This window comes from Vitis riparia, chromosome 10, assembly GCF_004353265.1.
Source record: "Vitis riparia cultivar Riparia Gloire de Montpellier isolate 1030 chromosome 10, EGFV_Vit.rip_1.0, whole genome shotgun sequence".
Classification (NCBI taxonomy): domain Eukaryota; kingdom Viridiplantae; phylum Streptophyta; class Magnoliopsida; order Vitales; family Vitaceae; genus Vitis; species Vitis riparia.
The window spans coordinates 19,196,631-19,220,826 of record NC_048440.1 but is presented as its reverse complement, the minus strand read 5'-3'; the positions used below and the strand labels follow the sequence as shown (position 1 = coordinate 19,220,826).

The 24,196-nt window shown below is 38.0% G+C and overlaps 5 protein-coding genes across 8 annotated transcripts; all 5 read right to left on the bottom strand.

Moving 5' to 3' along the window:
- On the bottom strand, positions 1-3,241 carry LOC117922876 (G-type lectin S-receptor-like serine/threonine-protein kinase At1g11330). 2 transcript variants are annotated; one of them, XM_034841072.1, is made up of 8 exons: positions 3,050-3,241; positions 1,948-3,016; positions 1,638-1,751; positions 1,352-1,560; positions 1,066-1,276; positions 687-924; positions 451-601; positions 1-370 (listed from the first exon to the last, which is right to left on the bottom strand). In XM_034841072.1, exons 1-8 carry the CDS (start codon positions 3,224-3,226, stop codon positions 62-64), a joined length of 2,478 nt encoding a protein of 825 aa, XP_034696963.1. In that variant the 5' UTR covers positions 3,227-3,241; the 3' UTR covers positions 1-61. The 2 variants fall into 2 exon arrangements, with proteins under 2 accessions (XP_034696963.1, XP_034696961.1); XM_034841070.1 differs by having other exon boundaries at positions 1,948-3,241.
- A 415-nt stretch (positions 3,242-3,656) lies between these two features.
- On the bottom strand, positions 3,657-7,444 carry LOC117923761 (G-type lectin S-receptor-like serine/threonine-protein kinase SD1-13). The gene is given in 8 exon segments (XM_034842201.1): positions 3,657-4,109; positions 4,112-4,229; positions 4,344-4,494; positions 4,575-4,812; positions 4,950-5,160; positions 5,235-5,443; positions 5,532-5,639; positions 5,756-7,444. Coding segments are annotated over 8 exon segments (2,571 nt in total). The 5' UTR covers positions 7,104-7,444; the 3' UTR covers positions 3,657-3,921.
- A 3,991-nt stretch (positions 7,445-11,435) lies between these two features.
- On the bottom strand, positions 11,436-15,371 carry LOC117923760 (G-type lectin S-receptor-like serine/threonine-protein kinase At1g11330). Of its 3 annotated transcripts, XM_034842198.1 has the most exons (9): positions 15,282-15,371; positions 14,912-15,004; positions 13,414-14,788; positions 13,177-13,284; positions 12,907-13,088; positions 12,622-12,832; positions 12,252-12,489; positions 12,015-12,165; positions 11,436-11,918 (listed from the first exon to the last, which is right to left on the bottom strand). In XM_034842198.1, exons 2-9 carry the CDS (start codon positions 14,996-14,998, stop codon positions 11,610-11,612), a joined length of 2,661 nt encoding a protein of 886 aa, XP_034698089.1. In that variant the 5' UTR covers positions 14,999-15,004; positions 15,282-15,371; the 3' UTR covers positions 11,436-11,609. The 3 variants fall into 3 exon arrangements, with proteins under 3 accessions (XP_034698089.1, XP_034698090.1, XP_034698091.1); XM_034842199.1 differs by lacking the exon at positions 15,282-15,371 and having other exon boundaries at positions 13,414-14,792; positions 14,912-14,991; XM_034842200.1 differs by lacking the exons at positions 14,912-15,004; positions 15,282-15,371 and having other exon boundaries at positions 13,414-14,281; positions 14,395-14,466.
- A 3,078-nt stretch (positions 15,372-18,449) lies between these two features.
- Positions 18,450-19,654, bottom strand: LOC117923763 (G-type lectin S-receptor-like serine/threonine-protein kinase At1g11300). The gene has a single exon (XM_034842203.1). It carries the CDS (start codon positions 19,635-19,637, stop codon positions 19,158-19,160), a length of 480 nt encoding a protein of 159 aa, XP_034698094.1. The 5' UTR covers positions 19,638-19,654; the 3' UTR covers positions 18,450-19,157.
- LOC117923762 (G-type lectin S-receptor-like serine/threonine-protein kinase At1g11330) lies at positions 18,494-23,511 on the bottom strand. The gene is made up of 7 exons (XM_034842202.1): positions 22,072-23,511; positions 21,789-21,896; positions 21,498-21,700; positions 21,212-21,422; positions 20,818-21,055; positions 20,585-20,735; positions 18,494-20,481 (listed from the first exon to the last, which is right to left on the bottom strand). Exons 1-7 carry the CDS (start codon positions 23,348-23,350, stop codon positions 20,197-20,199), a joined length of 2,475 nt encoding a protein of 824 aa, XP_034698093.1. The 5' UTR covers positions 23,351-23,511; the 3' UTR covers positions 18,494-20,196.
- Between the last annotated feature and the right edge of the window lie 685 nt (positions 23,512-24,196).

Sequence of the window (24,196 nt, the reverse complement as noted above, 5' to 3'; positions counted from 1 at the left end):
TCCAGTTGAACGTTTATTACAAAATACATAAATAAATAAATAACTGTCTCAAAATTGCATGCTACCGGCCATGAATGACTGTAATAGTGGCTCTGTCCACAGAATACTTCCTTTGGCGCAGTTGAGAGGACTCTGTATCCTTACCAATCTGCCTCTCAGTAAATGCAGGTTGCTTTGGGGGAGGGAGATGTGCAATTTCACTGCAAAGCATTGGAACAACAGTTGAAATGGATGGCCTATCTTTTGCCAACTCTTGAACACATAACAGTCCCACATGTATGCATCTCAATATCTCTTCTTGAAAGCATGCTTCTGATATACTTCCATCTATTAGTGCTTCCATGTTGTCTTCGTTCCATAGCTTCCATGCCTGAAAATATTAACACAACATCACTGGAAAATGACAGTGGAGCTTTATATAATTGACATGATGATAAATATGATACTTACATATCCCAAAAGGCTCAAAGACTGCTCATCGTGATAAAAACTAGAGTTCCTTCTCCCGCTTACAATCTCTAATAACAGTACACCAAAGCTGAATACATCGGATTTTTCTGAAAATCGCCCTTCAATTGCATACTCAGGAGACATATACCCACTGCATTTCATCATTGAGATAGATACAAATTTTGGGAGATCAAAAAGGTAACTCAAGGGGACTAAGGAAAGCAATGACTACTTACTATGTTCCAACCACCCTTACAGTATTGGCTTGATCTTGTTTTCGTCCAAAAATCCTGGCCATACCAAAATCTGAAATTTTAGGATTCAAGTCTTCATCCAACAAAATATTACTTGCCTTTAGATCTCGATGAATAATTCTTAATCTAGAATCCCTGTGAAGGTAAAGGAGGCCTCTTCCAATCCCTTCAATAATGCTAAACCGTTTCCTCCAATTTAGAGATTCTTTCTTGAGAGGATCTGAAATATTAGCATCCAAAGAAAACCAAGACAAATTTGATAAGAATGGCAAACATAATTTTGCATTGAGTGGATATCAATGCCGATGCTGTGAAATTGTCATGAAAAATAATAACAGAAAGAGCAATAGCATAATCTAACCGAAGAGAAAGGCATCCAAGCTTTTATTGGGCATGTATTCATAGATCAATATCTTTTCCTCTCCTTTAAAGCAGCAGCCGAGGAGTCTCACAAGGTTCCGGTGTTGGAGTTTAGAAATCAGCACCACTTCATTCATAAATTCTTCCAACCCTTGTGCAGATGCTCTTGACAGTCTTTTTACTGCTATATCTTGTCCTCCTGGAAATTTTCCCTGCAAACAAGTAGTGATTTAGTAATTGGTTTTCCATTAGAATACCCCATATATCTCCAGACAAACGAGCATTACCCTGTATACTGAACCAAAACCACCCTGCCCGAGCTTATTGGCCTCGTGGAAGTTGTTTGTTGCACTCACTAGCTTCTCAAAATCAAGAAGTGGTAGCTCTTGAAGTTTAACTTGGTTCACATCGTCTCCAAGTATTTGTGAATCTGGAAAGTTTGGATATATATCCCCTCTACACAATGATAGCATCTCTTCCCTTGTTTCCTTCTTTGCTGATTCAGAATGCAGTTGTGAATAACATGTGGATAGCAACTTAAAATATATCCTAGCTCTTCAATATGCATATTACCTCTTTGTTTGGAAATCCACCTTCTTGAGAAATATGTGCAGATGGAAATGGCAATTGCAATTGTTCCTATAATCAATGCAATAGCAACAATTACTTTCATGCATCTCTGTTCGGCTGCAAGGGAAAATGAAAGGTAAATTGACTCAGAGCAAATACACTAGAGAAATTTGATCTGAGAGATCACAAGATTCTCTGTTCTACCTTGAAAACCTAGTCTAATTGAAATTCAACTGAAATAGAATAAGCTAATGTTGTGTAGACTTGAGGATTGGATTGAACCAGAGAGATAAAGGCAACAAGAACTTCTTACCTAGTTCAGAGTATGCAACACGAATATAAAGATCTGTCCCACTGCTACCGAATTTTTGTACATCAATTAAGTTGCCACTCCATGACATACACCCAATGCCAGTATAATATGAATAGGCCATGCAGGAACAATTTTTCAAGCACCATTCTCTGCATTCATGTTCAAGACCAGGTAACCACTCTGCAAAATCTGGCACTTTCATGTTTGTTAGCCTAATAAATCCATCCACTTTGCCGTCTTCCCTGCTACCATTCATCTTCTCACATGTCAATGGTTTCTTCTTCACACATCCACCAGTCCAATCCCTGCTATTCCATTCCTCTGTATACTTTGGCTGATACCCTCTCAAACAGCTACAAATTGGTGAATTCTTTGAATTACAGATGCCAAATGCCCCGCACGTACCATAAACATCACACTTGGATTTCTTGTTCTGCCATGTAACCTTCAACTTATCCATGCTGCCATCCTTAATTATTTCCAATAATGTTCCTTGAGGAGTCAAGATATAGTACCACAGGATAGATGCATATTCATGAGAGAAGGTTGCATAAACATCACTTTGATGATTGAATAGATGAAATCCATAAAGAAAAACTGAATTCATGTTGGGTATTCCAATAAAGGTCTGACCATTCGATGGACCACTGCGCCAGTACAGATGACTTCCATTCCAGATACATAACTCAGGAAGGTATGATGGAGAAATTCCTGCAGAGAAGCTTCCGATGGATGGATCTGAAGGACTTTTCCATGATGTTAGTAGTTGCTTCTCACCTGTTTTTATGTTGCTTCTAAGTTTCATGTTTTGCACAAATGAGTTAGAAGGATGTTGGAAACTCTCCCACATGATCCTTCCACTGTTTTTATCTTGCAAAACAAGGTTTCCAGAATCTAGAAGCTGAGCACTTGAATTTAGGGCTGCACTTGAAACATTTGAAGACCAGAAAATCTCTTTCATGCTGTTCAGAACCAGAAGATTACCATCTTCAGATATCATCACAATCCCAGAAGAATCATTGAGGGGTTTGTCTCTATTAGCTATCCATATGACAGTGAATAAAGAAGTGGTGTTGTACCAGATTCCAACATAGCGATTAGTTGAACCATCAGGGCTAAAGAAACCCAGTCTGAAGACACTTCTATTGGAGACTATAGTTTGGGGATCTTTGATGAACTTGACAGATGTAATGGTGTCTAAGGCGCCACAAAACTCAAAGCGAAAACAAGAAAGTAAGAGAAGTAGATATATTACACTAGTGTTGCAGATGATTGCCATAACTGCTTGAATGCTGCTTGTTGGTTTGAAAGTGGACTCCATATGGTATTTAACATATTGGTCTATTGAAATCTCATCTCTTAATTTCCTCATATCCACTGAGTCATCGTCCACTCTTATTTCCAAAGTCATTGCACTCCTTTTCTAGTAAAAAAGGAATCATCTATACTTTCTAGTGGTTCCAAGTTCCATCAACTTTACCTTATTACTTTCAAAGCTTACATGGTAGTCATTTTCTTCACTAGCCCCACCAATCCCTAGGTGTCCATAAAACGGGCCTTGCATTCAGTCTGGGAGCTGTCAGACATCCATATTGGATGGCCAGACAATAAATTGGAAGCCCTTCCATCCATAAAGCATACAAATTACTAGTATCTTTAACCGCTCCAAATTTTATTGTTATTTCTCTAGTCTGTATTTTTCCAAAAGGTTGTTAGTCAAGGTCTATAGATCTTTATTGAGAAATAAATTATCAAAATCAACAAATCGGATGGTTTCTTGTAACTCTACCCTGATGAACTCAATCGTTCACACTAAAACCATCAAGTTATACAGATTACGAAAAAATCAACTAATTCTTCTACACTAAAACAATCAAGTTCAATATAGATTACAAAAAAATCAACTAATTCTTCCACACTAAACAATCAAGTTCAAAATGGATTACAAAAAATCAACTAATTGTCCCCTACATCCTACCGGGCTTGGATGATTGTAATACTGGCTCTGTCGACAGAACAATTATTTTGGCTCTGTCCAGAGGACTCTGTATCTTTGGAAATCTGTCTCTCAGTAAATGCAGGTTTCTTTGGCGTAGGAAGACGTGCAATTTCACTACAAAGCATAGAAACAACAGTTGAAATGGATGGCCTATCTTTAGCCAATCTTGCACACATAACAATCCGACATGTATGCATCTCAATATCTCATCTTGAAAGCATGCTTCTGATATACTTCCATCTATTAGTGTTTCAATGTTGTGTTCGTTCCATAGTTTCCATGCCTGAAAAAATTAAAAAGAAAATAAATTTAAATTTAAAGTCCATCATTCACTGAAACAAAAGGATGGAGTTTTATGCAACTGAGGTAATGATACCAACAAAAAAAAAAAACTTACATGTCCCAAAAGGCTCAAGGATTGCTCATCATGATAAAAACTATTGTTCCTTCGCCCACTTACGATCTCTAATAATAACACCCCAAAGCTGAATACATCAGATTTTTCTGAAAATCGCCCTTCCATTGCATACTCAGGGGACATATAGCCACTGCATTTAGTCATTGACATAAATATTGGGAGATCAAAGAGCCTACTTAAGAGAACTTGGGGAAAGCAAGGGCCACTTACTATGTTCCAACCACCCTTATTGTGTTGGCCTGATCCTGATTGCCTCCAAATATCCTTGCCATTCCAAAATCTGAGATTTTAGGATTCAGATTTGCATCCAACAAAATGTTACTTGCCTTTAGGTCTCGATGTATAATCCTTAATCTAGAATCTCTATGAAGGTAAAGAAGACCTCGACCAATCCCTTCAATGATGCTGAAGCGTTTTTTCCAATCTAGAGTTTCTTGTCTGAGAGGATCTGAAGGATTCAGATCCCAAACAAAAACCAATAAAAGTAAGGAAAAGTTAAATGAGATGGACAAACATGATATTGGATGTGGATGCTTGAAAATGTCATGACTAAATATTACAGAAAGGGCAATAGCATGATCTAACCGAAGAGTAAGGCATCCAAGCTTTTCTTTGGCATGTATTCATAGATCAACATTTTTTCATCTCCTTCAATGCAGCAGCCAAGGAGTCTAACAAGATTTCGGTGTTGGAGTTTGGAAATCACTACCACCTCATTCATAAATTCTTCTAGCCCTTGTGCAGATGCTCTTGACAGTCTTTTCACTGCTATTTCTTGTCCTTCTGGCAATCTTCCCTGCAAGCAAGCAGTGAATTAGTAACTGATTATCCAGTAAGTACCCCGTGAAGCTCTAGATGAGCAAGCATTACCCTGTATACAGAACCAAAACCACCCTGGCCAAGCTTATTCGCCTCATCAAAGTTGTTTGTTGCAGTCACTAGCTTCCCAAAATCAACAAGTGGTAGTTCTTCAAGTTTAGCTTGGTTCATTTTGTCTCCAAGTATGTTTGCATCTGAAACGTTTAGATGCACATTTCCTCTGTCTGACGATAGCATCTCTTTGCGTTTCTTATTCTTTGCTGATTCATAATATAGTTGTCAGTGATGTCCGAATAAAAACTTGGAATATATCATAGCCTGCTGAAATACTGTCAATAAGCATATTACCTCTTCGTTTGGTAATCCACCTTCTTGAGAAATATATAAAGACTGCAACGAAAATCATTCCTATAATGACCGTAACAGTAACAGTGACTTTCATATCTCTACTTTTATCTGTAAATTAAAAGTTAAAGCAAGAACTAAATCAGCTTGGTGAAGACATAATATGGAAAATAGATATTTGAGTGAGAAAGATGGGGAGAAGAGCAATGACAGCAATAACTCTTTACCTAGTTCTGAGTATGGAACACGAATGTAAAGATCTGCCCCATTGCTGGAGAACTTTTGCACATCAGTTAAGTTCCTACTCCATGACATACAACCAATGCCAGTATAATATGCATATGCAATGCAGGAACAATTCTTCAAGCAAAATTCTTTGCAATCATTTTCAAGAGCTAGCGACCACTCTGCAAAATCTGGCACTTTAACAGTTGTTAGCCTAATAAATCCGTCTGCTTCGCCCTCTTCCATGCTACCATTTATCTTCTCGCATTGCAATGGTGTTTTTCTCACACATCCACCAGTCCAATTTCCTCTACTCCATTCCTCTATATTCCTTGGCTCATACCCTCTTAGACAGCTACAAATTGGTGAATTCTTTGCATTACAGATTCCAAATGCTCCACACTTTCCGTAGACATCACACTCAGTTTTACGACTCTGCCATGTAATCTCCCAATTCTTCATGCCGTCATCACTATATATTTCCACTATTGTTCCTTGAGGAGACAAGACATAGTACCATAAGATAGATGAATATGCATGCTCGAAAGTGACGGAAACATTACCTTCTTTATCATTAACTATATGAAATCCATTGAGATAATTCATGTCTGGTACTCCTATTAAGGTCTGACCATTCCATGGACCACTACGCCAGAATGGCCGACTGCCGTTCCAGACAAAAATTTCAGGAATATCTGATGGATCAATGCCAGTTGAGAAGCTTCCAACAGATGGATCCGAAGGACTTGTCCATGATGTTAGTCCCTGCTTCTCACCAGTCTTCATGTTTTCACTCAGCTGCATCTTCTGCAAAAAGGCGTGAGAAGGGTGCTGGAAACTCTGCCATGTGATCCTTCCACTGTTTTTGTCCTGCAAAACAAGGTTCCCAGAATCTAAAAGCTGGGCCCTTGAATTTAGTGCGGCATTTGAAACGTTTGATGACCAGAAGATGTCTTTCTGGTCATTTAGAACCAGGAGATTACCATCTTCAGATACCATCACAATCCCTGAAGAATCATTGAGAGGGTTTTCCCTGTTAGCTATCCATATAACAGTGAATAGGGAAGTGGAGTTGTACCAGATCCCGAAGTAGCGTTTAGTGGAATTGCCAGGGCTAAAGAAACCCATTTTGAAGAGACTTCCCTTGGAGACCATAGTTTCGGGATCTTTGATGAACTGGGTGGATGTAATGGTGTCAGTCGCAGTGCAAAACTGAAAACAAAGACCAGAAAGTAATAGAAGTAGAGGAGTAACACTGATGCCACTGATGATTCCCATTGCTGCTTCAATGCTTCGTGTTGGTGAGAAAATGGACTCCCTCTGGCATGCCATATATGGGGATGTTGACATGTTCCATCTCTCAGAAAGATATAACCTTGCTTGACGAAGTCATTGTCAACTCTCTCTGCCCACATCATTTGGACTACTTTGCTCCTCAGGAAAGGCATATATGTATTTTTTTAATGAATCGTATTACATCACCTAGATCAATTTCAAAGCTTACATGGCAAGCCTCTGTCTGTACCACCACCCACTATGCCTGGCAGTCAAAAAAAAGGGCTTGCATTCACTCTGGAAACCATCGCATATCCACACACCTCCACATAAGATGTCTGGGCATTAAAAGCAAAACAGAAGCAATTCAATCCAGAAAGAGTACAAAGTGTTAATATCTATTATCGTGACCCAGTCCAATTACCAATGAGATTTCTCTGTTCTGCATATTTTTATTTCAAGGTGTATAGATTTTGCTTGAGAAATAAAGGATCAAAATCAGCAAAACTGATTTCTTGTAACTATAGCTTCATGGGCTCCGTTCAATGAGGACAGTCAGTCTTTCCTACAAACATCATCAAAAATAAAGATTTAATTTTCTCAAACCTAATTTCTACCCGGCTTGGACGTTTGTGTAACGGTTAGTCGGTTCACTGAATGCAGGTGAACTCTGTACTTTGGCCAATTCTTGCACACGTAACAGCCTCACCTGTATGCATCTCAATATCCCCTCTTGGAAGCATTCTTCTGATCTACTTCCATCTATAAATGCCTCCACGCTGTCTTCATTCCATAGTTTCCATTCCTGGAAAATTTAACAAAAAATAAATCTAAACTTATCAGAGTCCTACATTCACAGGAAAAGTTTACGTAACTGAGGTGATGATACAGAACAAATTTGCATATCCCAAAAGCCTCAGTGACTGCTCATCATGACAAAAGTCAGCACTCTTTAGGCCGCTCATAGTCTCTAATAATAATACGCTGAAGCTGAATAGACCCTACTTCTCTGGAAAATCCCTTCCCTTGCGTACTCAGGAGACATATTGCCACTGTAGTTTGTCATTGACATAGAAATAAAAATTGCAGGTAAGTGAGGGAACCTTGGAGCAAGCAAAGGGACACTAGGTTCCAGCAACCTTGACTCTGTTAGCTTGATCCTGCTTGCCTTAAAATATCCTGGCCATACCAAAATCTGAAATTTTGTTGGATGAAGAAATTTTGATATTCATGTTTCATCCAACAAAATGTTTCTTACCTTAAGGCCCCGATGAATAATTCTTAATCTAGAATCTCTGTGAAGGTACAGGAGGCCTTCGAGCAATCCCTTCAATAATACTAATCTTGGAAGATCTTGCTTGACAGGATGCAAAACAGACAACAAAAGGTAAAGTTATGTTTGCTTCAATAAGGAAAGAAAAAAATATATATTAACAAAAATGATTTTCTCATGTTCCAACATAAAAAATACGAAAAAAAAAAAATCATATATAATTAAAATTAGCTAGAAATTTATATATATATTTAAATTATTTAATTTTTTCATAAAAAATGAAAAATAAGTAAAATAAATTTGAAGTAGTGTATAAAAATTATTTATTAGTTTTAAATATATTTTTTCTTTTTATTTTCTTTCACTTTTTCTCATGGTTTTAAAAATCGGACCGGATCGACCGGTTCAATTGGTCTAACCGCCAGTCGGTCACTGTTCCGATCCGATATGATTAATTGGGCTGGAAATAAGTTGAATCGAAATTAGATCGTTTAAACTAACAATCCAACTGGTGAACCGAATGAATCGAAAGGTTCAATTAATTTTTTTTTTTAAAATTTTTATAGTATCAAAACAATGTCGTTTTGGAGGATATAAAAACACAACCCCTTCTTCTCCATCTGCACCGAAGGTGTAGAAGCTGCCGCCCTCAATGCGCCACGACACCCACGCCAGTTCCCACCGGCGGTCTCATAGCCGTTACACCACCTACTCGCCCGTTCGGCCGCCCCGGCGCAAAACTCGTTGCAACCATCCCCCTCCTTTTCTTTTCCCTGCTACAAAGCCCCCTCCCGGCACCGCAAACCCCCGACCACCCCAAACCCACTGCAACCATCCCCCCCTTCTTCTTCTCCACGCTACAAAGCCCCCTCCCGGCACCACAAACCCGCCCCTCTGACGATCAAAGCACCCCTCCAAAACCCGATTGTGTGCGCCTTCATAATTTTAATGTAATTTTTATTATTATTATGATATTATGTTTAATATTTCATTTTTATAAATTTTTTTTTTTGTTTATTTATGAGTCTTCACAACAACGGTGGGTGGGAGATTGGAAGCTCAAATTGATAAAATAAAAAATACCTTTTATATAGATTTATATGGATGGTATGAGATATTATTTAATTATAAAATTAAAAACATTACAATTTTAAATAAATTTTTTATTTTAAAATAAGTTTTTCATTTAAAAATAAATATTAAAATTTTAAATTATAATTATGATTTTAATTTTAATTTCTAATTTGAAACTAATTTTTTTTATTTTTAAATAAAATTTTAATTTTTAAATAATATATAAATTATTATTTTTATTTTTATAATTATTTTAAATTTTAATAATTTATAAATTGTATATTTATGACGTCACTGTTCGATCACGGTTCAACTACCGATCTGATCAATAAACTGTGAACCGGTAACTTTCCCGCTTCGATGATGGGTTCGATTATGAAAACATTGCTTTTTCTATCTTCATACTTTTTCTTTCTATTTTTTTTCCCTTACATTTTCTAAAATCCAAACATATTCAAGAAGACTATTGATGTGGTGCCACGGAATTTGAGCAACTACAGATAAAAGAAGGGACAGTGGCATGATCTAACCAAAGAGAAAGGCATCCAAGCTTTTATTTGGCAGGTACTCTAGACCAACGTCTTTTCATCTCCTTAAGTGCAGCAGCCAAGAAGTCTGACAAGATTTCGGTGTTGGACATTAGAAATAACCATAACCTCATTCAAAAATTCTTCAAGCCTCTGGGCAGATGCTCTTGAAAGTCTTCTCACTGCTACTTCTTAGCCTCTCGGCAACTTTCCCTTCAAACGAACATCAAACCAGTAAATAATAGTTCAACATAATCCTCGATAAAATGCTATAGATGAAGAAGCATTACCCTGTACACTCGGCCAAAACTACCCTGCCCCAGCTTATTGGCTTCATGAAAGCTGTTTGTTGCAGTCACCAGCTTCTCAAAATTGATAAGAAGTTGCTCTTCAAGTTTAACTTGGTTCACATTGTTTCCACACATATTGGCATCAGAAAATTTCGGATGTACTCTCCCTCTTTCAAACGGTGACACTTCTTCCTTGATTTTCTCCTTTCTTTGATTGAGAATTTAGCAGTGAGAATGTATGGATAAAAACTACAAATATATCCCATCCTAGTAGACTACGTTAAATGCTCCACATTTACCATAAACATCACACTCCGTTTTCTTGTTCTGCCATGTAACCTTCCACTTCTCCATGCTGTCATCCTTGATTTTTTCCAATAGTGTTCCTTGAGGAGTCAAGATATAGTACCATAAGACAGATGCATATTCGTGAGAAAATGTTGTATAAACATCACTTTGATGATTAAATAGATGAAATCCATAAAGAAAAACTGAATTCATGTTGGATATTCCAATAAAGGTCTGACCATTCGATGGACCACTGCGCCAGTATAGATGACTTCCATTCCACATACAAAGTTCAGGAAGGTATGATGGAGAAATTCCTAAAGAGAAGCTTCGGATGGATGGATCCGAAGGACTTTTCCATGATGTTAGTAGTTGTTTCTCACCCATATTTATGATGTTTCTAAGTTTCATGTTTTGCACAAATGAGTTAGAAAGATGTTGGAAACTCTCCCATGTAATCCTCGCGCTGTTTTTATCTTGTAAAACAAGAATGATTTCCATAACTGCTTGAATGCTTCTTGTTGGTTTAAAAGTGGGCTCCATATAGTATTTAATATATAGGTTTGTTGAAATTCCATCTCTTGATTACCTCATATCGATGGGTCAACTCTGTTTTCCAAAGCCGTGCACTAGTTTTCAAGTCAAAAGAGGATCACCTATACATTCTAATGGTCATAAGTTCCACCAACTTGGCCTAATTATTTCAAAGCTTACACGGCAGTCATTTTCTTTGCAAGCCCCCATCCATGCCTAGTTGCCCATAAAACAAGGCTTGCATTCAGTCTGGGAGCTGTCAGACATCCATATTAGATGCCTAAGCAATGAACTGGAAGCAATTCCATCCATAAAGTATACAAATCAATAGTTTCTTTAACCACTCCAATTTTCATTGTTATTTCTCTAGTCTGTATCTTTTCAAAAGGTTGTTGTTAGTCAAGGTCTATAGACCTCCATCAAGAATAACAAATCAGGTAGTTACTTGTAACCCTACCCTGACAGGCTCAAATCTTCCACGCCAAAACTGTCAAGTTCAATACAGATTACAAAAAATCAAGAAATTTTTCCACACTAAAACCATCAAGTTCAATAGAGATTACAAAACATCAACAAATTGACTTGAGCCAGCGTCCTACCGGCCTTGGACAGTTGTAATACTGGCTCTGTCAACAGAACAATTATTTTGGTTGTGTTCAGAGGACTCTGTATCCCTAGCAATCTGCCTCTCAGTAAATGCAGGTTGTTTTGGGGGAGGAAGATGTGCAATTTCACTACAAAGCATTGAAACAACAGTTGAAATGGATGGCCTATCTCTCACAAATTCTTGCACACATAACAGTCCCACATGTATGCATCTCAATATCTCCTCTTGAAAGCATGCTTCTGATATACTTCCATCTATTAGTGCTTCGATGTTGTGTTCGTTCCATAGTTTCCATGCCTGAAAAAAATTAACACAACATAAATTTAAATTTGAAACAAAATGATGGAGCTTTATGTAACTGAGGTAGTGATACCAAAAAGAAAAAAAACTTACATATCCCAAAAGGCACCAAGACTGCTCATCATGATGAAAACTAGTGTTCCTTCTCCCACTTATAATCTCTAATAATAAAACCCCAAAGCTGAATACATCTGATCTTTCTGAAAATCGCCCTTGCATTGCATACTCGGGGGACATATAACCACTGCATTTAGTCATTGATATAGACATAAATATTGGGAGGTCAAAGAGCCAACTTAAGAGAACTTGGGTACAGCAAGGACTACTTACTATGTTCCAACTACCCGTATGGTGTTGGCTTGATCCTGATTGCCTCCAAATATCCTCGCCATACCAAAATCTGAAATTTTAGGATTCAGGTCTTCATCCAACAAAATGTTACTTGCCTTTAGGTCTCGATGTATAATCCTTAATCTAGAATCTCTATGAAGGTAAAGAAGACCTCGACCAATCCCTTCAATGATGCTGAAGCGTTTTTTCCAATCTAGAGTTTCTTGTCTGAGACGATCTGAAGGATTCAGATCCCAAACAAAAGCCAATAAAAGTAAGGAAAAGTTAGATGAGATGGACAAACATGATGATGTGGATGCTTGAAAATGTCGTGACTAAATATTACAGAAAGGGCAATAGATGATCTAACTGAAGAGTAAGGCATCCAAGCTTTTCTTTGGCATGTATTCATAGATCAGCATTTTTTCATCTCCTTCAATGCAGCAGCCCACGAGTCTAACAAGATTCCGGTGTTGGAGTTTAGAAATCACTACCACTTCATTCATAAATTCTTCTAGCCCTTGTGCAGATGCTCTTGACAGTCTTTTCACTGCTATTTCTTGTCCTTCTGGCAATCTTCCCTGCAAGCAAGCAGTGAATTAGTAACTGATTATCCAGCAAGCACCCCATGAAGCTCTAGATGAGCAAGCATTACCCTGTATACAGAACCAAAACCACCCTGGCCAAGCTTATTCGCCTCATCAAAGTTGTTTGTTGCAGTCACTAGCTTCCAAAAATCAACAAGGTTAATGTTGTGTCCAAGTATTTTTCCATCTGAAACATTTAGATGCACATCTCCTCTGTCTGACAATAGCATCTCTTTGCTTTTCTTCTTTGCTGATTCATATTATAGTTGTCAGTGATGACTGGATAACAACTCTAAATATACCATAGCCTGCTAAAATACCATCAGTAAGCATATTACCTCTTCGTTTGGGAATCCACCTTCTTGAGAAATGTGTACAGACTGCAATGAAAATTACTCCTATAATGACTGTAACAGTAACAGTGGCTTTCATATCTCTACTTTTATCTGTAAATTAAAAGTTAAAGCAAGAATTAAATCAGCCTAGTGCAGACATAATAGGGAAAATTGACATTAGACTGAGAAAGATGGGGAGAGGAGTGTTGTGTAGGGGTAATGGTGGCAAGAACTCGTTACCTAGTTCTGAGTAGGGAACACGGATGTAAAGATCTGCCCCATTGCTGGAGAATTTTTGTATATCAATTAAGTTCCTGCTCCATGACATACAACCAATGCTAGCATAATATACATAAGCTATGCAGGAACAATTCTTCAAGCAAAATTCTTTGCAATCATCTTCAAGAGCAACTGACCACTCTGCAAAATCCGGCACTTTAATGGTTGTTAGCCTGATAAATCCATCTGCTTTGCCCTCTTCCATGCTACCATTTATCATCTCGCATTGCAATGGTCTCTTCCTCACACATCCACCATTCCAATTTCCTCTACTCCATTCCTCTATATTCCTTGGCTCATACCCTCTTAAACAGCTACAAATTGGTGAATTTTTTGTATTACAGATTCCAAAGGCCCCACACTTTCCATAGAAATCACACTCAGTTTTATGACTCTGCCATGTAATCACCCAATTCTCCATGCTGTCATCACTATACATTTCCATTATTGTTCCTTGAGGAGACAAGACATAGTACCATAAGATAGATGCATATGCATGCTCAAAAGTGACAGAAACATTACCATCTTGATCATCAATTATATGGAATCCATTGAGATAATTCATTTCAGGTACTCCTATTAAGGTCTGACCATTCCATGGACCACTGCGCCAGTATGGACGACTGCAGCCCCAGACAAAAATTTCAGGAATGTTTGATGGATGAATGCCAACTGAGAAGCTTCCAACAGCTGGATCCGAAGGACTTTTCCATGATGTTAGTGCTTTCTTCTCACCAGTCTTCATGTTTTCACTCAGCTGCATCTTCTGCAAAAAGGCGTGAGAAGGGTGCTGGAAACTCTGCCATGTGATCCTTCCACTGTTTTTGTCCTGCAAAACAAGGTTCCCAGAATCTAAAAGCTGGGCACTTGAATTTGGAGCAGCATTTGAAACATTTGATGACCAGAAGATGTCTTTCTGGCCATTTAGAACCAGGAGATTACCATCTTCAGATACCATCACAATCCCTGAAGAATCATTGAGAGGGTTTTCCCTGTTAGATATCCATATAACAGTGAATAGGGAAGTGGTGTTGTACCAGATCCCAAAGTAGCGTTTGGTGGAATTGTCAGGGCTAAAGAAACCCATTTTGAAGAGACTTCCATTCGAGACCATAATTTCGGGATCTTTGATGAACTGGGCGGATGTAATGGTGTTGGTAGCTGTGCAAAACTGAAAACAAAGACAAGAAAGTAAGAGAAGTAGAGCAGTAACACTTGTGCCACTGATGATATCCATAGCTGCTTCAATGCTTCGTGTTGGTGAGGAAATGGACTCCATCTGGTGTGCAATAAATGGGAATGTAGATAATGTTGCATCTCTCAGATTTATCCAACCCTGCCTGTCGAAGTCATAGTCAACTCTCTTTGCCCATACGATTGGATCAATTTGGACGTCAAAAAAAGGAACCAGTGTATTTTTTTAATGAACCCCATCACATAGATCAATTTGAAAGCTTACATGGAATGTTATTTTATCTGCAACCACCCACCATGGCTGGCAGTCCAAAAAAGGGGGCTTGCGTTCACTCTGGAAACCATCACACATTCACACCTGCACATTAGATGCCTAGGCTTTAAAACAGAAACAATTCAATCCATAGAAGAGTATAAAGTATTAATATTCTAATTTCCAATGAGATTTCTCTGTTCTGCATGTTTTTATTTAAAGGTGTATAGATTTTGCTTGAGTAATAAAGGATCAAAATCAATAAAACTGATAGTTTCTTGTAACTATAGCTTCATGGGCCGCTTGAAAAGAGGACAAGCAGAGTCTTCCCACAGAAATCATCAAAATATACATTACAAATAAAGATTTAATTTTCTCTAACCTAATTTCTACCGGGCTTGGATGTTTGTAACAGTTACTCGGTTCACTGAACACAAGTTTTGGCTCCTGGAGGACTCCGTATCTATTGTAATCTGCCTCTCACTATATGCAGGTGGCTTTGGGGGAGGAAGATGAGCAATTTCACTACAGAGCATAGAAACAACAATTGAAATGGATGGCCGATCTTTGGCTAATTCTTGCACACATAACAACCCCACATGTAGGCATCTCAATATCTCCTCTTGGTAGCATTCTTCTGACATACTCCCATCTATAAATGTTTCCATGTTGTCTTCATTCCACTTCCATGCCTGAAAAATTTAACATGACATAAATTGAAACTTATTAGAGTCCAATATTCGCCGGAAGAGGATGATGAAGCTTTACAGAACTGAGGTGACGATGCAGAAAACACTTACGTATCCTAAAAGGCTCAAAGATTGTTCATCATGACAAAAGCCCGTGTTCTTTATCCCTGCTTATAATCTCTAATAATAATACTCCAAAGCTGAATACATCGGACTTCTCTGAAAAAATCCCTTCCATTGCATACTAAGGAGATATATAGCCACTGCAGTTCGTCATTGAGACAGAAATAAATACTGGATCCAAGTTAAGGGAACTTGGAGAAAGCAAGGGCTATTTACTATCTTCCAGCAACCCTGACCATGTTGGCTTTATCCTGATTGCCTTGAAATATCTTGGCCATACCAAAATCTGAAATTTTAGGAGTCATGTCTTCATCCAATAAAATGTTACTTGCCTTAAAGGTCCCGATGAATAATTCTTAATCTAGAATCCCTGTGAAGGTAAAGAAGGCCTCTGGCAATCCCTTCAAGAATGTTGAAGTGTCTCCTCCAAGTTAGAGAATCTCGCTTGACAGGATCTAAATGAATAGCATCCAAGACAGAAAACAAAAGGTAAGAGACAATTGATGTGGAGCTATGAAATTTCAGCAACTATAGATAAGAGAAGGGGCAGTAGCATGATCTAATCAAAGAGAAAGGCATCCAAGCTTTTATTTGGCAGGTACTCATAGACCAACGTCTTTTCATCTCCTTCAGTGCAGCAGCCAAGAAGTCTAATAAGGTTTCGGTGTTGGACATTAGAAATCACCATAACCTCATTCAGAAATTCTTCAACCTGGGCAGATGCTCTTGAAAGCCTTTTCACTGCTATTTCTTGTCCTCCTGGCAATTTCCCCTTTAAACAATCATCAAACTAGTAAATACTAGTCCAAACATAATACCCAATAAAGCTCCAGATGAAGAAGCATTACCCTGTACACTGAACCAAAACTATGAGTGTTTAACTAGGTTGGCAATTCCGGACAAAATTCCTAAGTGTCCCCTAACTCGGCTTTCCAATTCCTATTTGGACTACTTGACTTTGAAGACTAAAACTTTGCTAAGAGGCCAAGGTATGTAGCCGAGTGTGTGGTGATTGGATGTGAATCAACCCAGTTTTTAATCTTTAAATGTGTTAGAAAGTTAGGAGAAATGGTTTTTGGTGCAAGACTTTCATTCCCTTGTTTCTGGATCGATCCAGGTGCAAGGGTGGATCGATCCAACTAATTCTTTTTTTATCAAATCTCAGCCATTAGATTAAGGGTTTCTTTTTACACTTTAAAAAGCAATCTTCTCTCATTTTTGTTTGGTGTGACTGCAGAAAACGTGGAGAGAGTAGCCACACTCCTTGTGTTCTTCATTTTCTCATTTTGTTTTCCTAATTTGGGGTTTTTTATTGCAAAGAAAATCCACTTCTCTTAATGTTTTCCAAACTAGTTTTTGATGGATTTTCTTGAGCAATAAATGAGTTAATTCATTCCTTCATTCACATCTCAATCTCTCATTCTATTTGGGTTTGGGTACATACCCATTTTCTTCTTATGTGGATTCAAGAAGAGGCCGGGATTGAGCTTGGTGTGGACTCCAAGTGTGCTCCGAAAGAAGAAGGTGAGAAGTTGAGAATGAAGGTACTAGTCAAGTAGTCTGGGAAGGATTGGTCGGCTTGAGTTAGGTAAAATCTTATACTCAATTTTTATTCTTTATAGTGGAGTTTTTCTATTGGTGATAGGCCCGTGGTTTTTTATCTCTTCAGAGGTTTTCCACGTTAAAAATCCAGTGTTCATTGTCTCTTTCTCTCACTCTACATTTTGATTTATTTTCTGTTTTTGATATCATTAATTACTTGGGCATACTTGTTGAATGAAAAAAATATGAAGTGATTTAAGTGTGATGATCCATTGAATGTCTTTAATAATTCTTTTGTTCACTTTGTTTAATGATATCATGGAGTCAATTGTTATGAGTTGAGGAGATGATTGTTCTTTCAATTTATTTTTTAGTGTTGAAGCATTTGCATGTGTTTTGCATTGATAAATTGTTGGGAGAGTGTTGATGCATACATTCTTGCTTGTGGATGTTATGCTATGTTGAAAAATTGTTGGAAGAAAAGTTTCTTGACATTGAGATAGTCTAAGGTTAGGTAATCTTTGTTGGGAGAATTTTTAAATTGTTCTATAACATCTATTCACCACCACCCCCCTAGGTGTAGTCCATTATTGAGATTCACATTTTCAATAACCACCCTGCCCCAGCTTATTGGCCTCATGAAAATTGTTTGTTGCAGTCACCAGCTTCTCAAAATTGATAAGCAGTTGCTCTTCAAGTTTAACTTGCTTCACATTGTTTCCAAGCATATTGGCATCAGAAAAATTTGGATGTACATTCCCTCTTTCAAACAGTGACACTTCCACGATTTTCTCCCTTCTTACACTTGCTGATTGTGAATTCAGTGGTGAGAATGTATAAATAAAAACTACAAATGTATCCCATCCTAATAGACTATGTTAAATGGGAAATATTACCTCTTTGTTTGGTCATCCAACACCTTCATGAGAAATATATGCAGATGATAGTAATTGTTCCTATAATCACTACAACAGAAACAATTACTTTCACATTTCCCTTTTCATCTGTAAATCAAAACAAGAAGTAAATATTGGACTGAAAATTTATCAAAATATAAACCAGTATCTAAGCAGAGAGAGAAAGAGGTAAAGGAAACAAGACCATTTTACCTAGTTCCGTGTCTGCTACACGAATGTAAAGATCTGCTCCACTACTAGAGAACTTTTGCATATCAATTAAGTCGCGACTCCATGACATACAACCAATGCCATTATTATTGGAATAAGCTATGCAGGAACAATTCTTCAATCACATATCTCTGCATTGATTTTTAAGAGCAGGGAACCATTCTACAAAATCTGGTACTTTCACCATTGTTACCCTAAAAAATCCATCTATTTTTCCCACTTCAATGCTACCATTTGTTCTCTCACATTGCAGTGGCGTCTTCCTCACACACCCACTAGTCCAATTTCCTCTATTCCATTCCTCTACAGACTTTGGCTCATACCCTCGCAAACAGCTACAAATTGGTGAATTCTTTGGATTACAGATTCCAAATACCCCATACTTACCATAAACATCACACTCAGTTTGCTTGCTTTCCCATCTGACCTCCCAATCTTCCTTCTGTCTATATATTTCCTCCATTGTTCCTTCAGGAGTCACGGTAAAGTACAATGATAAAAAATCATCAGTAGTAAAAGATACAGAAACGGTACCTTCTTCATCATGGTCCATCCGAAACCCATTACCAACAAATGAATTCATGTTGGCTACTCCAATAATGATCTGGCCATTCCATGGACCAGTGCAATGACATGGATGACTGCCATTCCAAATGAAAGTTTGAGGGATATTTGATGGATCAACTCCTACATAGAAGCTTCTAATGGATGGATCCAAAGCATTTTTCCATGATGTCAGCACTCATTTCTCACCAGTGTACATGTTGGTGCTGAGTTTCATATTTGCCGAAAGTGCATGAGAAGGATGTTGGAAACTCTCCCATACGATCCTTCCACTGATGTAGCCTTTCGAACAAGGCTTCCAGAATCTAAAAGCTGGGCGGTTGTGTTTAATACAGCATTTGAAACATTTGATGACTGGATAACCTCTTTCTCGCCATTCAAAATTTGAAGATTACCATCTTCAGATATCTTCACAATTCTAGAAGTATCATTAAGGGGCTTGTCCCTGTTAGTAACCCATACCACAGAGGATACAGAAGTCTTGCTGTACCAGATTCCTACATAGCGTTTGGTGGAATTACTGGAGCCAAAGAAACCCAGTTTGAAGAGACTTCCATTAGAGACTATAGTTTCAGAATCTTTGATGAAGTGCGTGGATGTAATAGTGTCTACGGCAGAACAGCAAAACTCAAACCAAAAATAATAAACTAGGAGAAATAGAGCTCTTACACTAGTACCACTGTTGATCCCCATAACTGCTTAAATGCTGTGAAAATGGACTCAGATCTAGAGGTTTTTTTGAGATGTTCCGTGTCTTAATTTCCTCCTCATATCTTTCCACGACAAGTGTAGATGTTTCTTTTCAAACAGAATATCAAAGTCATCATCAACTCTGTTTTTGGAAGTCTTAAACTGTTTTATAGTCAAAGAAGGTGTCCCAGGACTCTTCCTAAAACAATTGCCAGACACAAACGGCAAGTCATTTTGTCTGCTAGCACATACCGTCGCCATTCCATAAGAAGAGTCTGCATTGAGTTTAGAAACCATCACACCTCTAGATTAGATGACTAGGTATTAAAAAGAGAGTCAATTCAATCCAAAAATAGTAGGAAGTAATCACATCTTCACAAGACCAATTCTCATGTGTTGTTTCACTATTCCATATCATTTTGAAGAGCTCATTGTTGAAGATCTAGATACATTTTGCTGAATGATAAAGGATCTGATCAGGTTCTTCAGACTGAAGTCACCAAATTGAATATTTATCCAAATAAAAAATAAAAAATTGAACTAATTGTCACCCAATCATATTCTATCGGCCCTGAATGACTGTAATAGTGACTTGGCTTGAAGAACATTTCTTTTGTCTCAGTTGATTAGACTCAGAGAATGGAGGTTGCTTTGGGGGAGGAAGATGTGCAATTTCACTAGAGAGCATAGACAGAACAGTTGAAATGGATGGCCTGTCTTTAGCTGATTCTTGCACACATAACAGTCCCACATGTACGCATCTTGATATCTCCTCTTGGAAGCAGGCTTCTGCCATGGTTTCATCTATTAGTTCTTTGATGTTGTGTTCGCACCAGAGTGTCCATGCCTGAAAATTTTAACACAACATAGTGTAATTTTAGGTTAAATTTGCTGGAAGACAATGATGACACTATACATAACTGAGGTGATGATATCTATTATACACTTACATATACCAAAAGGCTCAAATACTGCTCATCATATTGATGACCAGTGTTCTTTCTCCCACTTACAATCTCCAATAACAATACCCCAAAGCTGAATACATCAGATTTTTCTGAAAATCGTCCTTCCATTGCATACTCAGGAGACATATAGCCACTACATTAAATCATTGAGCTATAAATATTGGGATATCAAATAGATAAGTTAAGGAAACTGTGAGAAGGCAATGACTACTTACTACGTTCCCATGACCCTCATTGTATTGGCTTGATCTTGATTGCTTCCAAATATCCTTGCCATACCAAAGTCTGAAATCTTAGCATTCAGATCTTCATCCAACAAAATGTTACTTGCCTTTAGGTCTCGATGAATGATTCTTAATCTAGAATCTCTGTGAAGGTAAAGGAGACCTCTTCCAATCCCTTCGATAATGCTGAAGCGTTTTCTCCAATCCAAAAACTCTCGCTTGAGAGGATCTGAATGATGGGCATAGAAAAAGAAAACGGAAACATAAGTCTCAATTGATAATATGGACAAAATACTGCTGCTGTGCTGCATTGAATCTATAGTGATGCAGAGCTATGAAATTGGAACAGCTACATATAACATTAGGGACAATAACATGATCTAACCAAAGAGAAAGGCATCCAAGCTTTTGTTTGGCATGTACTCATAGATCAACAACTTTTCATCTCCTTCAATGCAGCAGCCAAGAAGTCTAACAAGATTCCGGTGTTGGATTTTAGAAATCACCATCACCTCATTCATGAATTCTTCTAGACCCTGTGCAGATGCTCTTGAAAGTCTTTTCACTGCTATTTCTTGTCCTCCTGGCAATTTTCCCTTCAAACAATCAACTAAATTAATAATAATAGTTCAAAACAATGCCCCATAAAGGTTGAGATGAACAAGCATTACCCTGTATACTGGACCGAAACCACCCTGCCCAAGCATGTTGGCCTCATGAAAGTTGTTTGTTGCTGTTGCCAGCTTCTCAAGGGCAAGAAGTGGTAACTCTTCAAATTTAACCTGGTTTGCATGGTCTCCAAGCATATTCTTATCATAAATTTGATATACATCCCCTCGGTCAGATAGTAAAATCCCCTTGCTTTTATCCTTCACTGTTGCAGAATGTAGAAGTAAGTCACTTCTGGATAACAACTACAAATCTATTGTAGCCTACTGAGCTGCTTTAAATGGGGAAATTACCTGTTTGTTTGCCTCTCGACCTCCATGAGAAATATGTGCAGATGCCAAAGGCAATTGTTCCTATTACAATTGTAACAGAAATAATTGCTTTCATATCTCTCTTCTTATCTGTAAAACAGAACAAGAAATATTAAAAAGTTTATATAACCAAGCCTAATACATTAGGCTGGATTGGATACAAGTTGCCACAAAGTGTTCAATAAGCTTGGGTGTTCGAATACTCCATTCTGCAGAAGGATACAACCAGAAAAACAAGAGGTAAAGAAAACAAGAACATTTTTACCTAGTTCTGAATACGCAAGGCGAATGAAAAGATCTGCCCCACCTTGAGTGAATTTTCCCAAATCAATCAAGTTTCCACTCCATGACATACAACCGATGCCACTATAATATGAATAAGCCATGCAAGAACAATTCTTGAAGCACTGCTTTCTGCATTCATCTTCAAGAGCAAGCGACCAATCTGCAAAGTCTGGCACTTTTACCGATGTCAGCCTAAAAAAGCCATCTATTTTGCCCTGTTGACCGCTGCTGTTTGTTCTTTCACATTGTAATGGTGTCTTCCTCACACATCCCCTAGTCCAATTTCCTCTACTCCATTCCTCCATGTACTTTGGCTTGTACCCTTTCAAACAGTTGCAAATTGGTGAATTCCCTGAACTACAGATTCCAAACGCCCCACATGTACCATAAACATCACACTCACTTTTATTGCTCTTCCAAGCAACCTGCCACTTCTCCTTCCCGAACTCTCTATATGTTGTCACTACTGTTCCTTCCGGAGTCAAGACATAGTATAAAAAGATAGACGAATTTGCCACAGTAAAAGTTTCATAAACAGTACCTTCCTTATCATCAACCACCTGAAATCCATTGAGAAAAACTGAATTCATTTCGGGTAATCCAATAAAGATCTGACCGTTCCATGGACCACTTCGCCAATATGGATGACTACCATTCCAGACGAATACTTGAGGGATGTTTAGAGGATTTATTCCTGCAGAGAAGCTTCCAATAGACGGATCAGAGGGAGATTTCCATGATGTTAGTACTACCTTCTCACCAGTATGTGTATTCGTGCTGATTTTCATCTTTGGCAAAAATGAATGAGAAGGATGTTGGATGCTCTCCCATGTGATCCTTCCGCTTTTATCTCGCAGAACAAGGTTTCCAGAATCTAAAAGCTGAGCACTTGAATTCGGTGCTGCATTTGAAAGATTCGAGGACCAGACAATCACTTTCTGGCCATTCATAACCAGAAGATTACCATCTTCAGATATGGTCACAATCCCAGAGAAATCAGTGAGGGGTTTGTCCCTGTTAGCCACCCATATGACAGTAGATAAAGAAGGGGTGCTGTACCAGATGCCAACGTAGCGGTTGGCTGAATCAGCAGGGGTAAAGAAACCCAGTTTGAAGGCACTTCCATTAGAGACTAGAGTTTCAGGGTATTTGATGAATTGGGTGGATGTAATGGTGTCAATAGGAGTGCAAAATCCAAAACAAAAGCCAGAAAGCAAGAGAAGTGGAGTTATTACGCTTTTGAGGATGATGATTTCCATAACCTCTTGAATGATGGTTGTTGTTGCGAAGATGGAGCTGTATATGTTCGATGCATCTGCGTACAATGCTGTTTTGGCCTTTTGCGATCTCCATTTCTAACCTAGAGGTCCCAGTCATCTCCCTCGGTTCCCATACGGATATATAAATAAATAAATATTTCTTTTAGTAATAACATTTCCAGTCTTGCCTTGCATAGTTGCATCCAACTAATACAGAAGACTCCTCTTTTCCCGATTCCTCAACCGGCTGCTACATTAATTTTTACCAAAACCTTTCAAGTTAGGGCTCTGGATGGATCAAGGAACTGTACTTTCATACCATGACACGGTCCATTGGGTTTAATTGCGGGATGGATCAAATGTAAGCGCATGCTTGAAAATTCGTGAATGTTAAAAACCATTTTCTTTCTTCCCTGGGCCCGACGTTAGACATTGTTCAACTTCTTTTGACTGTTGAATCCAGAAATTAATTTACAAGTCAAAAAAGCCTGCCCCTGGACATGGCCTCATTCAACATATTGACCACATAGGTCTTTTTTCTCTTTTTTATTCATATATAAATGTCAGAATGTAAATATTATTCATTTTGCACGGATAAAATACATTATTGTATCAATTTTAGAACTCATCCAACAGAATCATTTTCACATCAACTGGTATCAGTTTCTTTAACCTATAAGAATTAACCGGAACTGCTTGATCATTTGAAGTCACAAGATTGTTGGGTTTATTTGTTTGTAGTCATCAGAACTTCTGACTCAGCCTGAAGATAAGATTCTCTTGGATATTTAAATCAGAATGTTCAAAATATTATTCAGGACCCGAGAAAAAATAAACTAAAATGCA

Bases quoted from the DNA above. Each gene is read 5' to 3' on its own strand.
- LOC117923760 (XM_034842198.1), bottom strand. From the start codon at position 14,998: ATGTGTGATGGTTTCCAGAGTGAACGCAAGCCCCCTTTTTTGGACTGC. The intron at 13,089-13,176 runs GTAATATGCTTA...AATATGAATCAG, and splicing joins GTGGATTCCCAAACGAAGAG to CAAAGAAGAAAAGCAAAGAG. The intron at 12,490-12,621 runs GTTAGATCATCT...TGAATCCTTCAG, and splicing joins CTTGGATGCCTTACTCTTCA to ATCGTCTCAGACAAGAAACT.
- LOC117922876 (XM_034841070.1), bottom strand. From the start codon at position 3,226: ATGGCAATCATCTGCAACACTAGTGTAATATATCTACTTCTCTTACTT. The intron at 602-686 runs GTAAGTAGTCAT...GATGAAATGCAG, and splicing joins GTAAGGGTGGTTGGAACATA to TGGGTATATGTCTCCTGAGT. The intron at 371-450 runs GTAAGTATCATA...TAATATTTTCAG, and splicing joins CTTTGAGCCTTTTGGGATAT to GCATGGAAGCTATGGAACGA.
- LOC117923762 (XM_034842202.1), bottom strand. From the start codon at position 23,350: ATGGAAATCATCATCCTCAAAAGCGTAATAACTCCACTTCTCTTGCTT. The intron at 21,897-22,071 runs GTAAAAATGTTC...TCTGTTTTACAG, and splicing joins CCTTGCGTATTCAGAACTAG to ATAAGAAGAGAGATATGAAA. The intron at 20,482-20,584 runs GTAAGTGTATAA...TAAAATTTTCAG, and splicing joins ATTTGAGCCTTTTGGTATAT to GCATGGACACTCTGGTGCGA.
- LOC117923763 (XM_034842203.1), bottom strand. From the start codon at position 19,637: ATGGGGATCAACAGTGGTACTAGTGTAAGAGCTCTATTTCTCCTAGTT.